This window comes from Crocodylus siamensis, chromosome 8 (genome assembly GCF_052110815.1).
Source record: "Crocodylus siamensis isolate JL-2025a chromosome 8, ASM5211081v1, whole genome shotgun sequence".
Classification (NCBI taxonomy): Eukaryota; Metazoa; Chordata; order Crocodylia; family Crocodylidae; genus Crocodylus; species Crocodylus siamensis.
In genome coordinates this window covers 58,714,705-58,728,040 of record NC_143402.1, presented here as the reverse complement: position 1 = coordinate 58,728,040, position 13,336 = coordinate 58,714,705, and the positions used below count along the sequence as shown (strand labels likewise).

At 42.2% G+C, this 13,336-nt stretch overlaps 1 protein-coding gene across 3 annotated transcripts in view; it reads left to right on the top strand.

Moving 5' to 3' along the window:
• MYH10 (myosin heavy chain 10) overlaps positions 1 to 13,336 on the top strand; it is a 140,969-nt gene that overhangs the window by 106,245 nt on the left and 21,388 nt on the right. For all 3 annotated transcript variants that reach the window (XM_090059402.1, XM_090059401.1, XM_090059403.1), the window contains 5 exons: positions 377 to 500; positions 7,633 to 7,804; positions 9,665 to 9,877; positions 10,342 to 10,486; positions 12,416 to 12,622. In XM_090059402.1, the coding sequence (XP_089915528.1) occupies positions 377 to 500; positions 7,633 to 7,804; positions 9,665 to 9,877; positions 10,342 to 10,486; positions 12,416 to 12,622 (861 nt within the window). The remainder of the gene's footprint in view (positions 1 to 376; positions 501 to 7,632; positions 7,805 to 9,664; positions 9,878 to 10,341; positions 10,487 to 12,415; positions 12,623 to 13,336) is intronic.

The following is a 13,336-nucleotide window of genomic DNA, read 5'->3' as shown; positions in this document are numbered from 1 at the left end:
AGTATTCTTGCCCAAAGGAGGGGAGTTGGATTTGATCTTGCAAGGTCCCTTCCAGCCCTTAATTTCTATGATTTCTGTGCATTGCTCAATAAGAAATAGTGTGCAGATATGCTTTTAGACCTGAGTTGTCAGATGTCTAGTGACTTTCTGAAAGAGTGCAACATGTACAATTTGAAATCTGAGGCATTCCAAATCACTAGCTGCTTTTGAAGTTGAAGCCCTTAATATTTTGGTAGTAATCAAAATTATCATTAATTCTAAACTGCAGCCAGTTGATTGCCTTTTGCTGAAGTAAAAGATGTTCTACATTCACTAGTTTTGGGTGTTTCTAGGCACTTCATTCACATTCTAACAGTCAATCTTCTTTCCCCACTAGGAAAAGAAATTGATGGAAGACAGGATTGCTGAATGTACCTCTCAGCTAGCTGAAGAAGAAGAAAAGGCCAAAAATTTGGCTAAACTCAAGAACAAGCAGGAAATGATGATCACGGATTTAGAAGGTTAGGCCTTTTTTTTTGTCAATCTGATTCCCAAAATCTTAGTAACTGATTTGAAAATACTAGGTCACTTACAACACTACCACAAATGAGCATCTTTTGCGAGAGTATCTCGATAACAGCTATATTCAACCTGTATAACAAAGGGCAGAAATGAATGTCACCTTTGTACCACCATCAACACTTCTATGGTGGCACAGAGTGAAAGCAAACGGATATCTATACCTTTATGTTGTGCCAGAAATGCTCAAATTTGTGGCCCTGACACAGGATAATAATAAATTGGGCTGCTTTATTGCAGCCCATGTCTGTTCATTTGCTAATGGTGGAAGAGCTTGGGCAGGGGTTCCTTGGACAAGAGGGGTCCAGTCGTACACACCCTGGGATGTGATGGGTAAGCAGAGAAGGTTGGAGCTTTGAAGTGCCTATCTGCAAGCAGGGGTGTTCATCTGCAGGGGATTTCCCCATGTGCCCTGCAAGTGTGGAGCAGGGGAAGTTCCCATGGGGCACGTCCCCACTTTGCTTTTGCAGCCCCATGCTGCTTCCAGAAACACTTGACCACCTGACATGCATTTCTGACAGAAGCCTGGGAGCACCTCCTCCACCTGCCCTCCCCACCCTGCACTTGCAGACGCACACAGGGAACTTTCTTGCAAAGGGATTTCCCTGTACCCACTTGTAAAAACAGTGGGGGTCTCCTATGGGAGTTCTCCCCTCTGCACTTGCAGACATGTATGTATGAGGTTTTTCATCTGCCCCTACAAGCACAGAGAAGGGAAACTCCCACAGGGGTCTCCTCCCCAACACAGGGGACACATCTGCAAGTGGGAGGTTTCCCACTTACAGATGTCACCAGTTGCCACATCCCAACTTGGGGCACATCTATAGATGTTGTGCAACCAGTTGTGCCATGGCATATCATGGTGCAGCTATTTGTACTCCATCAACAGTGTCTGTTTCTAACCTTGAAGTCCCAATTACAGCAAAATAACAAAAATCTGATGTAGCTTCTGGCTGCATCAACATAGTACCATTTTTTACTAATTTGTTCACGCTTCATTTTTAATAAACCCATTCATTTACCAACTGTCCTTAATTTTTTTTTTTTTTTTAAGGCACTAGACACATCCTTTAGGGGGAGAGCAAAAGGTCCTTGGGAATAGTAATTGTGATTCTGTACGTTAAATACAATAAAATGGCATTTTTTTTAAAAAAAAGAATGTCACTGGCTAACTTTTTTTATTTTGGTTAACAAAATTCTTGAATAAACAATTCTGAATTATTTTGCTTTTCCCAATGCTTTTGTTTATCTTAAGTAGTGCCCTCTTCTGGTTTTTATACTTGTTCCAGATTTTATATATTTATAAGAAATACTGCAAAATGTTTGATATGTAGCCATTTGTCAAGCCAATATTGTATGTAACCCCATCTTAAATCTGATTGATAACAAAATGACTTCTGGCTGTAAAATGCCTGTTTTAAATGTCTGACTTAGCAGTTAGCTAACTGTTATGCAGAATAATTCTGTGCTACTTGTTATACCCTAATTTAGAAAATTATTTGTCACCTACTGTACTAGGACCAATCTTGCTACATATTTTATAACTGACTTTATTATGCAAAAATACGTTTTTTTGAATCTTCTCCAGTTGAGCAAAAAATTGAATTAATAAGGGTAGCAGCTGACTTCTGTAGCTTTTGTTTTACTTTTATTCAGAGGCCTTAAGATGGACATAAGTGAATTTAGTTACTCACTGGAAAAGAATGCTTGTTGAACCCTATGCCTACATCAGCTTTAGCATTGCTCAGCTGCCTCAACAACTGGTAGTTAATGAGTATTGCTAGGATTATCTAGAAAATGGAAGCTAAAGTTCATAGGCAGTATGCTGCATTCCCTTGTGAAAATATAACAATATGTCCTCTTATGAATAGCTTCATAAATGGCTTCCAGGCTGTATTTGTTAAGAAAGTCATACTGCAGATAACTAATTTTTAGTTTCCCTGGTAACCAGGTCCCTGTCACTTCAGCACTTTTTATTTGTTTCCATTATTTCTAATCCTGTGACTGGATCTGTTATAGAACACACCCTGGATTTCTTTCTTCCCATCTGAAACAGTTTTATTATTTTGCTTTTCCCAGTGCTCTGGTTATCTTTAGTTCCCCCTTCTATTCTTTGCACTGTTTCAGATTTTATGTGTGTAATATTAGAAATACTGCAAAATGTTTGATATGTAGCCATTTGCGAACTAAACTTTGTATGTAATCCCCTATTAAATTTTATTCTAAAAAATTATTTCTGGCTTAGGATCAATGAACAAACTGATTTTAAAGATTTTGGCATTTTCCACAAACAAGTCCTCTTTGCTCCCCAGTTTTAGTCCCTGGTCCTGAAGAATTTAGCAGCAGGGAAACAGCTTGAGGACACCTAAGCCTCTCCTTAAATGCAGTATGTTAGGACACCTGAGGCTTGAGAAGAACTGCTTCTAAGTAGAAACATAATCAGAGAAAATTAGGGTTGAAAGGACCTCAGGAGGTCATCTAGTCCAACCCCATGCTCAAAGCAGGACCAACCTCAACTAGATCATCCCAGCCAAAGTTCTGTCCAAGGATGGACGTTTCCGCAGCCTCTCTGGGTAACCTGTTCCAGTGTTTTACTACCCTCCTAGTGAGAGAATTTTTTCCTAATATCTAACCTAAACTTCCCTTGCTGCAAATTGAGACCATTGCTCCTTGCTCTGTCAACTGCCACCACTGAGAACAGTCTAGCTCCATCCTCCTTGAAACCACCCTCCAGGTAGTTGAAGGCTTCTATTAAATCCCATCTGTCTTCTCTTCTCCAGACTAAATAAGCCCAGTTCCCTCAGTCTCTCTTCATAAGTCATGTGCCCCAACCCCTGAACCGTTTTCATTGGCCTCTGCTGGACTCTCCAATTTGTCTACGTCTTTTCTATAGTGAGGGGCCCAAAATTGGACACGGTACTCCAGATGTTGGCTAACCAGTGTTGAATAGAAGGGAAGAATCGCATCCCTTGATGTGCTGACAACACTCCTACTAATGCAGCCCAGTATGTTGTCAGCCTTCTTCACAACAAGGGCACACTGCTGGCTCCTATTCAGCTTATGGTCTACTATAACCCCTAGGTGCTTTTCTGCAGAGCTGCTGCTTAGCCAGTCAGTCTGGAGCCTGCACCAGTGAATGTTCCCAGTGTGCAGGAAGACTAGCAAGTATAGCAGAAGAGCTGCTTGGCTTGGTAATGAATTCTTCAGTGAGCTAAAACACAAAATGGAAGCTTACAAGAAGTGGAAACTTGAACAAACATCTAGGGAGGAATATAAGAATATTGCTTGGGCATGCAGGGATTACATCAGGAGGTCCCCCTTCCCCTCTCCACTCCCCGCAAGCCTTGCTCCCAGCCTCCCATCTTATGCTGCAATTAACACATTCAGTGCAGCACAGATGTAATGCATAGAGGGGACCAGAGACAAGTATGACCTGCTGGGGAAGAGAGCATGGTGTTTGTAAAGGGAAATGCTGCTTCACCAATTTGCTGGAGTTATTTATAGGTCTTAATGAGCACATGGACAAAGAGGATCCAGTTGATCTAAATTTTGGGGATTTTCAAAAACGCTTTTGACAAGGTCTCTCCCCAAAAGCTTTTTAAAAATTGAGTTGCCACAGGATTAGAAGGAAGGTTGTTTCACAGATTGGGAACTAATTAAAAGATACAAAGCAAAGGGTAGGCCTAAATAGTCACTGTTCAGAATTGAATGAGATCAAAAGTGGGGTCCTGCAGGGATCTGTTCTTGGCTTGGTTTTGAACGTTTTCATCAGTGGCCTGTGGGTTGAATGGGGCTGAGCACTGAAATTCCAAGTATTGCAGATGATACTAAATTATTCTAGGTAGTTAAATCGCAAACTAATGGAGAGGAACTGCAGAAAGATCTCACCAAGCTGAATGAGTGAACAGGAAACTGGCAGATGAACTTCAGTGTTGACAAGTGCAAGTTAACACACATGGGGAGAAATGAGTTAAACTATACGTGCACAGGGTTGGGTTCTGAACCAGCTGTTAAAATTCAGAAAAGAGACCTTTGAAGTACGTGGACAAAGTTAACAGGAAACTGTTATTCACCAAGTCCCAGATTGCTAGAACTAGGGGGCATCCAGTGAAATAAGTAAGACAGCCTTAAAACTAATAAGAGAGTACTTTTTTAAGCTGTGCATGGTTAATTTGTGGAACTCATTGCCTCAGGGTGTTATAGAGACCAATAATATAGCCAGGTTCAAACAGGGATTAGATTAATTAATGGATGACAGATCTATTAACAGCTGTTGAACAGAATGATCAGAGGGGTTTCCTCTGGCCTCTCTAAACCAATGATGGTAGATGCCAGGGTGGGTAGTGAATAGGGGATAGATCATTCTAGATGTATCTAGTTTAGTGCTCTTCCAAAAGCGTCCACTTCTGACTAGGGCTGTGCAAAGTGATTCACTTCAGAGGGGATTCAGCCCGATTTGGTGGCTGCATATATGAATTGAATTGGGAGACCCGTTAAAAGGTGCAAATTGATTCAGGAGCCTCCAAATCGATTTGGCACCTATTTAGAGATTCTGCCATAGACTAAACAGGCAACAGTCCTCAACCACACTGGACACAGCTGCTTCCAGCTCATAAGTCTGATGTGGTGGGTGGAGGGGGAAGGAAAAGGGAGCGGGGAGGGAGGGAGCAGATCAATGCCCCCACAACAAGGGAGGGATTGGGGCTGGGACAAGTTGCCCAGCTGGGGGGGGGCATGGAACATGGAGAGGGGGGCTCCTGCCGCTGTGTGCCCCTGGTCTGGGAGCTGCTCTCCCAGTGGCTCCTCCAGTGGCTCTTGCTGCCAGTCCAGGAGGGCATGGGAGTGTGCATGTGCTACTGGGCTGCACTCTGGATGAGCAGTTTAAGGCGCTGGGAGTGGGGGGCTATGCCCTGCTGCTGCTTTCCTAGCTGGGGAGGCGTGGCACGACACAGGCACGACTAGCTCCAGGCAGATGGTGCTGGGAGTGAGGGCTATGCCACCTGCCACTTGCCCAGCCAGGGTGGGGAGGAGCGAGACAGTACTGCTGCACTGCCTCAGACAAGTGGCACGCAGTGGCAGAAGCCGCTCCAGCCTCCTGGACAAGCTGTGGCTTCACCCTGGCTGGGCAAGCAGTGGCAGGGCTTGTGGGCGGGCTAGTGCACTTGGGGTGGGTCTGGCAGCAGGGGCTATGGAGAATTTTAGGGTGGCTGCAGCTCCACTAGGTTCTGCAGGGCAGGTGGAACCAGGGCAGCGCTCCCGGTTGCAGCTGGGGCTAACTGTCTGGAGCGCCACCCTGGCTCCACCCGCCCCACAGAGCACAGCCCAATGGCAGACAGCTGGGGTTAGCCTCCCAGAGCGCAGCCCAGCCTGCCCTGCAGAGATCCGGGGACACGTGCCCACTTCCATGCCCTTCTGGACTGGCAGCGAGACCCGCCAGAGGAGCCACCGGAAAAGCAGCTCCTGGAATGGTGGCATGACGTGGTGGGAGTCCCCCTCCCCAAGTCCCACGCTCCCTCGCCCCAGCTGGGCAGCCTGTCCCAGCCCCAATCCTTCCCTTGCTGTGGGGGCATTGATCTGCCTGCCTCCCCACTCCGCCCACCACAACAGACTTACCAGCTGGAGGCAGCTGTGTCCAGTGTGGTCCAAGACTGATGCCTGTTTAGTTTATGGCTAAACCTCCAAATCAGCACTGAATCTCCAGATCTGAATCGGCCAAATTGAATCAGGACAGCGATTCAAATCGCCAAATTGAATCAGGACAGCGATTCAAATCGCCAAATTGAATCAGGACAGCGATTCAAATTGCCAAATTGAATCGCTGTCCCTCTGAATCGGCCAAATCCAAGGCAAGTACTTTGCACAAGCCTACTGACACTGTTGGATACCAGGATACTGGGTTAGATCATTGGTCTGATTCAGCATGATATTATTACATTCTTATGAAGGACTTTACAGCCCCCTAGTTTCCAGCAGTCGGATTTCAAACTGCTGAAGTCATTAAGGGTCTACCTCTATTGTGTAAGGCAGTAGTATTGTGAGATGCTCTGTGTTGGCTCCCACACTGGAAAAAATATTGCCCATGTTAGTGTGGTATTGGAGGCATGGCAACCAACTCTGCTTCTCAACCTGTAACATAGCTACATTTTTTTTAGATTGGGAGCCAGTTGCACATAAGGCAGGGGTCTCAACATGATTCTGCCTTGCTCATTACAAACATTCCAAGTCTTTATTGATTTGGATCCCTAAATGACATAGGGAGTTGTGAAAGCTTTACCTTGGGTATCTTAAAATAGTAACATTCTCCAGTAAACCTTTGGAGCCCTGGCCTAGTTCTTCAAAAGCTACACAAGCTATCTTTTGACTCAGTCACTTAGTGACCTTGACTTCTGAATCTTGGATGCATTTTGATTGCCTTCTCCAAACAGGCTTTGGGTGATGAAGCATTTGCCTGTACAATCTTGGGAGTAGCACTTCCATTAGGGGGAAAGAGGTGAACAAAGGGAAGAAAAGCTTCTCCATAGCCTTTTGTATGACTGACTGCTAGGACCCTGATGTATGTTCCTTTTGTCCCTGGGTATCCCGTGGAATACTACAGTCTAGGTTCAACTGTTTGGCTCCAGTAGACCTTTGCAAGGGCACATTTTAATCCTGTTTACTTGAAAACTTGCTTTCTCTGCATGGATTAAAATAAAACATCCTTCAAACAAAGAGGAATTTGGGTGTGGTCTCAAAAGGATATATTCTTCCATAGTTGGTGGGTAGATTAGGCTGAGTCCTTCCAATCAAAAATAACTCATCTCCACTTCATAGTTTGGATAGAGTATTCTGATGCCTTTCAGAGATCAATCTGACTTGCAGGAGAGAGGGAGAGACTCATGTGCTATCTAACTTAGTCACGCAAAGCAAACTTTCAAGAAAAGAAGATTACAATAATCCTCTACTGATATAAAAAAAAATTACTGATTTGTCATTCAGTTATTCCTACAAATATAAGTGCTAGCTGCAGTATTTTTGCCATCCTTACAAGCAACATGCTGAAAAACTTTGATCTAATGTCGTCTTGTTCTTTGAAAGAGCGTTTGAAAAAGGAAGAGAAAACCCGTCAAGAACTGGAAAAAGCTAAAAGAAAGCTTGATGGAGAAACAACAGATCTACAGGACCAAATAGCTGAGCTGCAAGCCCAGATTGAAGAGCTAAAAATCCAACTAGCCAAGAAAGAAGAGGAACTGCAGGCTGCGCTTGCCAGGTCAGAGCCTGGTGGGGTTTTGGTTAGATGAACTTGGTTGGGTTTTATTTATAGATAAAAACTACATGTTTGTAAAGATGTTACTGGTTCCAGTTGTAAGTAGAAGTTGATATAATGTCAATTGCTGCTTTATACTTTTCTTACATAAAGCATGCCTTTTTCCAAACAACACTCCCCCCCCCCCCCAGCTGCTTGAAATTGGAATGCTCATTCTTTGTGAGAAAATTTGGTAACAGCTTTTTTTTTTACCTTGTAGGAAGCTGGCAGATGTTAAAGTAATGCCATGATTGGGATTGGAGGAATTCTATGTCCCATCCCAAACATTGCACCTCTTTCCATGCCAGATGATTGGGCTGGGACCCAAGGCTGTTGCGTGTCAGTGTTGACAGTTCGCTGATTGTTGTCCCCAGCTGATGAGGTTCATGAAAAATGTGCAGTTTTAAAACATCCTGGTATGCTGGGAAGTCTAGAAACTGTGTGTGCAACCCAGCTCCCTGTTGCTCCCCATGATCTGACATTTTAAAATGCCCTGCCCATGGTGGGACAAGTCAGGAAAGGCTGCTGGTCATGGAAGTGGCCAGGTTCCTCATGGTGAGGTCTTCTAAGTATGTAGTGTTTAATTATAAAACTGCTTGAAAGAAGGGGTTTCACAAGGTTGATGTCACTCTGCATTGAAAGAGCCTTTCCACTACCAAGCATTTAATTTTGTTCAGTTTGTCAGACTGATTGCTTTTGGGATATAATTCAGTCTCAAAGGAGCATTCTCAGCAGGGTTTTCAATTTTTGTAAAGGCTCAAGAATATTTTACATTTTTTGTTTTACACCAACCACTTAGAGAACAGCATAGAAAGAAACTGGACTGGGAAAAGAGGGCTGTTTATTAATCTTTGCTTGGTCCAAACTTGTGGCTCTAACATTTATATTTTAAAACTTGTGAGACTATCAGTGTACTTTTGGCAAAAGTTTTTGTTTAAAGGTCTTTCATTTTTTTATACTTTGCTCATCTCTCTCCTCTCTACTCCCTCTTCAGTTGCTAAGATATTGAAGTTAGAAAATACAGCTTTGTAGCTTTGAGGTGTTTAAAATCAGTTTTTTGTTTCTGCATACTGCCTTGCATTTAAAAACTGAGGCCATTATTTTGTTGCTCTTTTGACCTTTCTTACAAAAATCTGTAACTTGATCTCACTATGGCTGCTTGCAGGCGTTAAAAAGAAAAAAAACCCAGCGCTTTACTTTAAACTCTGTGCGTTTCTGTGCTGAGCCCAGTGCATGCCCAGAAGAGGCAGCGTGTTAGTTGAACCTTGCTTACCCAACGTCCGTATAGGTTGGGCACTTTAGTGGGGCTTTTTTGCTTTGACTTGGCATTAAATAAAAGTGCCAAAAGCCCTGCTGAAGTGCCCAATCTATACAGATGCTACAGAGCTGGTCCAAAGTAATGTGCTGCTGCTTCTGGTAAAGTGTGCGGGTTTTTTGTTTGTTTTTTAATGTCTGCAAGCAGCCTGTGTTGCTTACTCATATCTATATATCTATATCTATCAGGTCTAGTCTTGCCTACAGCCTTGCAACTCTGTGTGTCTGGAATAAATGGGATGCAGTATGTCTCAAAAAGACAGTAAACGTATGTTTGTTTAAATGGTGAATTTTGACTTTTGAATTTTTGAGTGAAACCTGTTTCTTGTTCCATTTCATTTACTCATTCTATTATAAAACAATGGATTTATTTTTAATAACTGATCCTTCTTTAGATTAGGTACAGAAAGATGCTGTAATATTATAAGAAAAGTCTGTAAAACTATAAAATGTATGTTCTGTAAACCTTTTAAATTTACTTATTTGTGACTTTATATCCCTGTTTAACAGAGGTGATGATGAAGCAGTTCAAAAGAATAATGCGCTAAAGCTAATACGAGAGTTGCAAGCTCAGATTGCAGAACTTCAAGAAGACCTTGAATCTGAGAAGGCATCACGTAACAAAGCTGAAAAACAGAAGAGAGACCTAAGTGAGGAGCTGGAGGCACTGAAGACTGAACTGGAAGATACACTGGATACCACTGCAGCACAGCAGGAATTAAGGTAAGGTGACCAGTGCACTTAAGCAGACACCATAAAAGTTCATATTTAATTTAAAGAGGAAAAACAGTTGCTCTGTAAGTGTATTTCCACGAAACCCTAATATGAAATGAGTTTTATTTAAAGAGATTTAGTTCCTTTCCTCTCAATTTGCATATAATTTATCAAAATAAATTAAGTGTTGGTGTCTTTGGGGGAAAAAAGATACAAGTTTACAAATGGGAGGCTGGTGTGGGCACAGTAACTTATCCAAATTTCTGTAATAAATCTGAGAGAAATAGGAATGCATTTTGTCCCATCTCCCAGGTCATCAACTGCAAGACTATTCTCTATCCCACTCCTTTTTCCTTAAACAGTATTGCATTATGCTATTGTAAAAACAATGGAAGTGCAAACTTTACTTAAAATATTAAAAGTACCATACAGTATAAAAATTTAGCTTAAATAACCTGTTATGGCTGCTTCAGGACAAAACGTGAGCAGGAAGTGGCTGAACTGAAGAAAGCTATTGAAGAAGAAACGAAGAATCATGAAGCTCAAATCCAGGAAATAAGGCAAAGACATGCTACTGCCCTGGAGGAGCTCTCTGAACAACTTGAACAGGCCAAAAGGGTGAGTGGGAAGTGCAAATTACTTAAGGTGATAATTGAAGCTGTCTTGCTTTGGAATTTTTTTCTGTTCTGCAAAGTAACGCTATCAATCCTGCCTCTTTTCTCATGTTTGCACATGGTGAGAAACTGAGCCTTCCTGGTTGTTCATATCTACAACAAACTGACCAGGAAGCCACTACTATGACTTTAATGCCTTCTTTTGACCAACCAAATGCAGTTACTATAGGACCTTCTTAGTATATCTATGAAAAATCTTTGACCAATGTGGAGATACTTCTGGAAGCATTGTACCAGGTATTTTACAAATCAGTCAGATAATTCTACAAGCTTATACTATAAAAAAAAGTACTCTGCAGAATTTGGGAATCGCATAATGTTTCAAACCACAGTTATAATTTACTGGTTCATGAAAAATAGTTACAACTGCCTAAATTTAGATACTGTAGAAGTCTTCCCATACAGCTCCGGTGCATACAAATTAAGACTTCCATTTTCACTGTTCTACTCCTACATATGATTTGTAGAAATTATCAAGCTGTACCAGTAGTATTATGACTTGTGATAGCTGTTACCTTAACAGCCCAGATGAGGCTGGTAACATTTGAATAGCAGTGTATGGGCACTAAGGAACACTGACTGCTCCAATATGTTGTTTCAAAATTACTTTTTTTCTAAACACTACCAGGCATAGTAACCTTAAGTCTGTTAAACTGCAGTCATAATCACTCATGCATACCTTTGCAAATTGTGAACATTTTCTGCATTGTTGGCATTTCTATGGCATTTTCTATGTTAAATATGGACAATTTTGCACTGACTTTTGCTTAGGCAAAATAGTTAATGTTAAGACTCATAGAATAGTTTGTTAAGACTCATGGAAATAATGTATCCATCTGATCAGTTTAACTGAATACAGCGTAGAATATGTGCATAAATATTAAAGCTGCTTGTTAAGCAAATATAAAGAATGGGAAAACAGCTTTTCATGCTACATCAGTGTTAGGGACCTTGTCTGAAGGTGTTGCCCTTGGGTATGGCTGATACCCCAGATTGTTTTCAAACTCCTCATTTGTGGGGTTTGTTTGGTTTTTGGGGGGGGGAAGGGGGGAGGTATCATGAAATTTCAGATTATTGGTGAGAAGTACTTCATTTGTCATCTTTAGACTGCTATCCTGAGTAAAATCAAAGCAACTTTACTAGATGTTTCATTTACTAGATGCAGTCATTTAGTATTTTTATAACCAAGTACTAAATGACTGCACAGTAACCAGCATTACTGCACAGTAACATCCCAGCCAGTTCCTAGTGATGCTTACTGCACAGTAGCGTCATGTCATGGGTTCATTCTCAGTGATGGTGCTGCGCAGTAGTAATGAGCTAGTATAGTAAGCATCTCATGTAGACCCAACCCATCTCATTAATCCAAAGAATTTTAGAAAGTGCAAATGCATACAAGTATCAAGGTGAAGAAAGTGTCTCGCACATTTTAACAGAAGTATCTGGTGAAATCACATCTTCATTCTTGAAAAATTTGATGTTAGACTAGGCAGACAAGGTTCTTTGGGTGAATCTAGTATCTTTTATTAAACCAACTTAAATAATTGGAAAAAAAATTTCTTGGCAAGCTTTTGGGTTTAAAAACCGTTTCTCAGGCTGAGGAAGTCTCTGCTGTTGGTGTGTGCTCTTCCTGGATGGAATGAATAGTAAAGACTCCAGAGGCTGGGCTGGTATGCTTGCAAGACGGACAATCAGTGAAGACGTAAATTGAATCAGTAGGTGAGAGACAGGCTGGGGAGGGAGAGAGAGAAGGGAAGAGAGATGTTAGACTAGAACACTTTATTTGTAGTGATATTTTGGAGCAGAGGGCCAGACACAAACATACGAAGTTCTGTAATCTAATGCTGTGCTTTCATTTTGTGCCTTTTCCTAGTTCAAAGCAAATCTTGAAAAGAATAAACAAGGGCTAGAGTCTGACAACAAGGAGCTAGCATGTGAAGTGAAAGTATTGCAGCAAGTCAAATCAGAATCTGAACATAAGAGGAAGAAGCTTGATGCTCAGGTACAAGAGCTAACTGCCAAGGTCGCAGAAGGGGAGAGGCTGAGGTCAGAGCTAGCAGAGAAGGCTAACAAACTGCAGGTAAGATTCAAATGGACCTAAACTTTTTTCTCCAGCTTGTTTTAACTGTGATTACTACTTGGTGGTAGATTTTTTCAAAACACTTAGTGGCTTTGAATAATAGAAAAGTAGGGCTGGAAGGGACCTCTACAGGTCAGCTAGTGCAACACCCCACTAAAAGCAGGTTCATCCCTTTCCAAACTATCCTATACAAATCCACTATCCAACCTGTTAGTAAAACTACACAGGTAACCCTGACATGACCACAAGACAAAACATCCTAACGTGCCACAAGTAAAGCAGGGAAACTGCAAGTGGCTAATGTTCTGCTGCTGCAAAGGCTCTTAAAATACACTTGAAATCTAAGGAAGAGAACTACACCCCTGTTAGAAAGGAAGGCAAAAAACCCTTACCAATCTGACCATGGGGGGAAATTCCTTCATGGCCCCAGATATGGTGATCTGTCTGACCCTGAGCAGGGGGTAATGACCAGTTAGCCGGAAAACTCTGGGTTTAAGTCAGAAGCTTTGGCACGCTCGTCAGAATCCACAGCCTTGGCTTCAGCCAAACCTCAGTGCTTCTCAGGAAGGTGGGGATGTGGGGAAAGCACTGACATGCACAGCAACACAAGGGGAAAAAATACCTTCCCAGCCCCACAAGGCAACAAGCAAAGCCTCTGAAGCACGGGAAATTACCCATAGTAGAACGTAAGTCATCCCTGACCAGTCCTCTAAA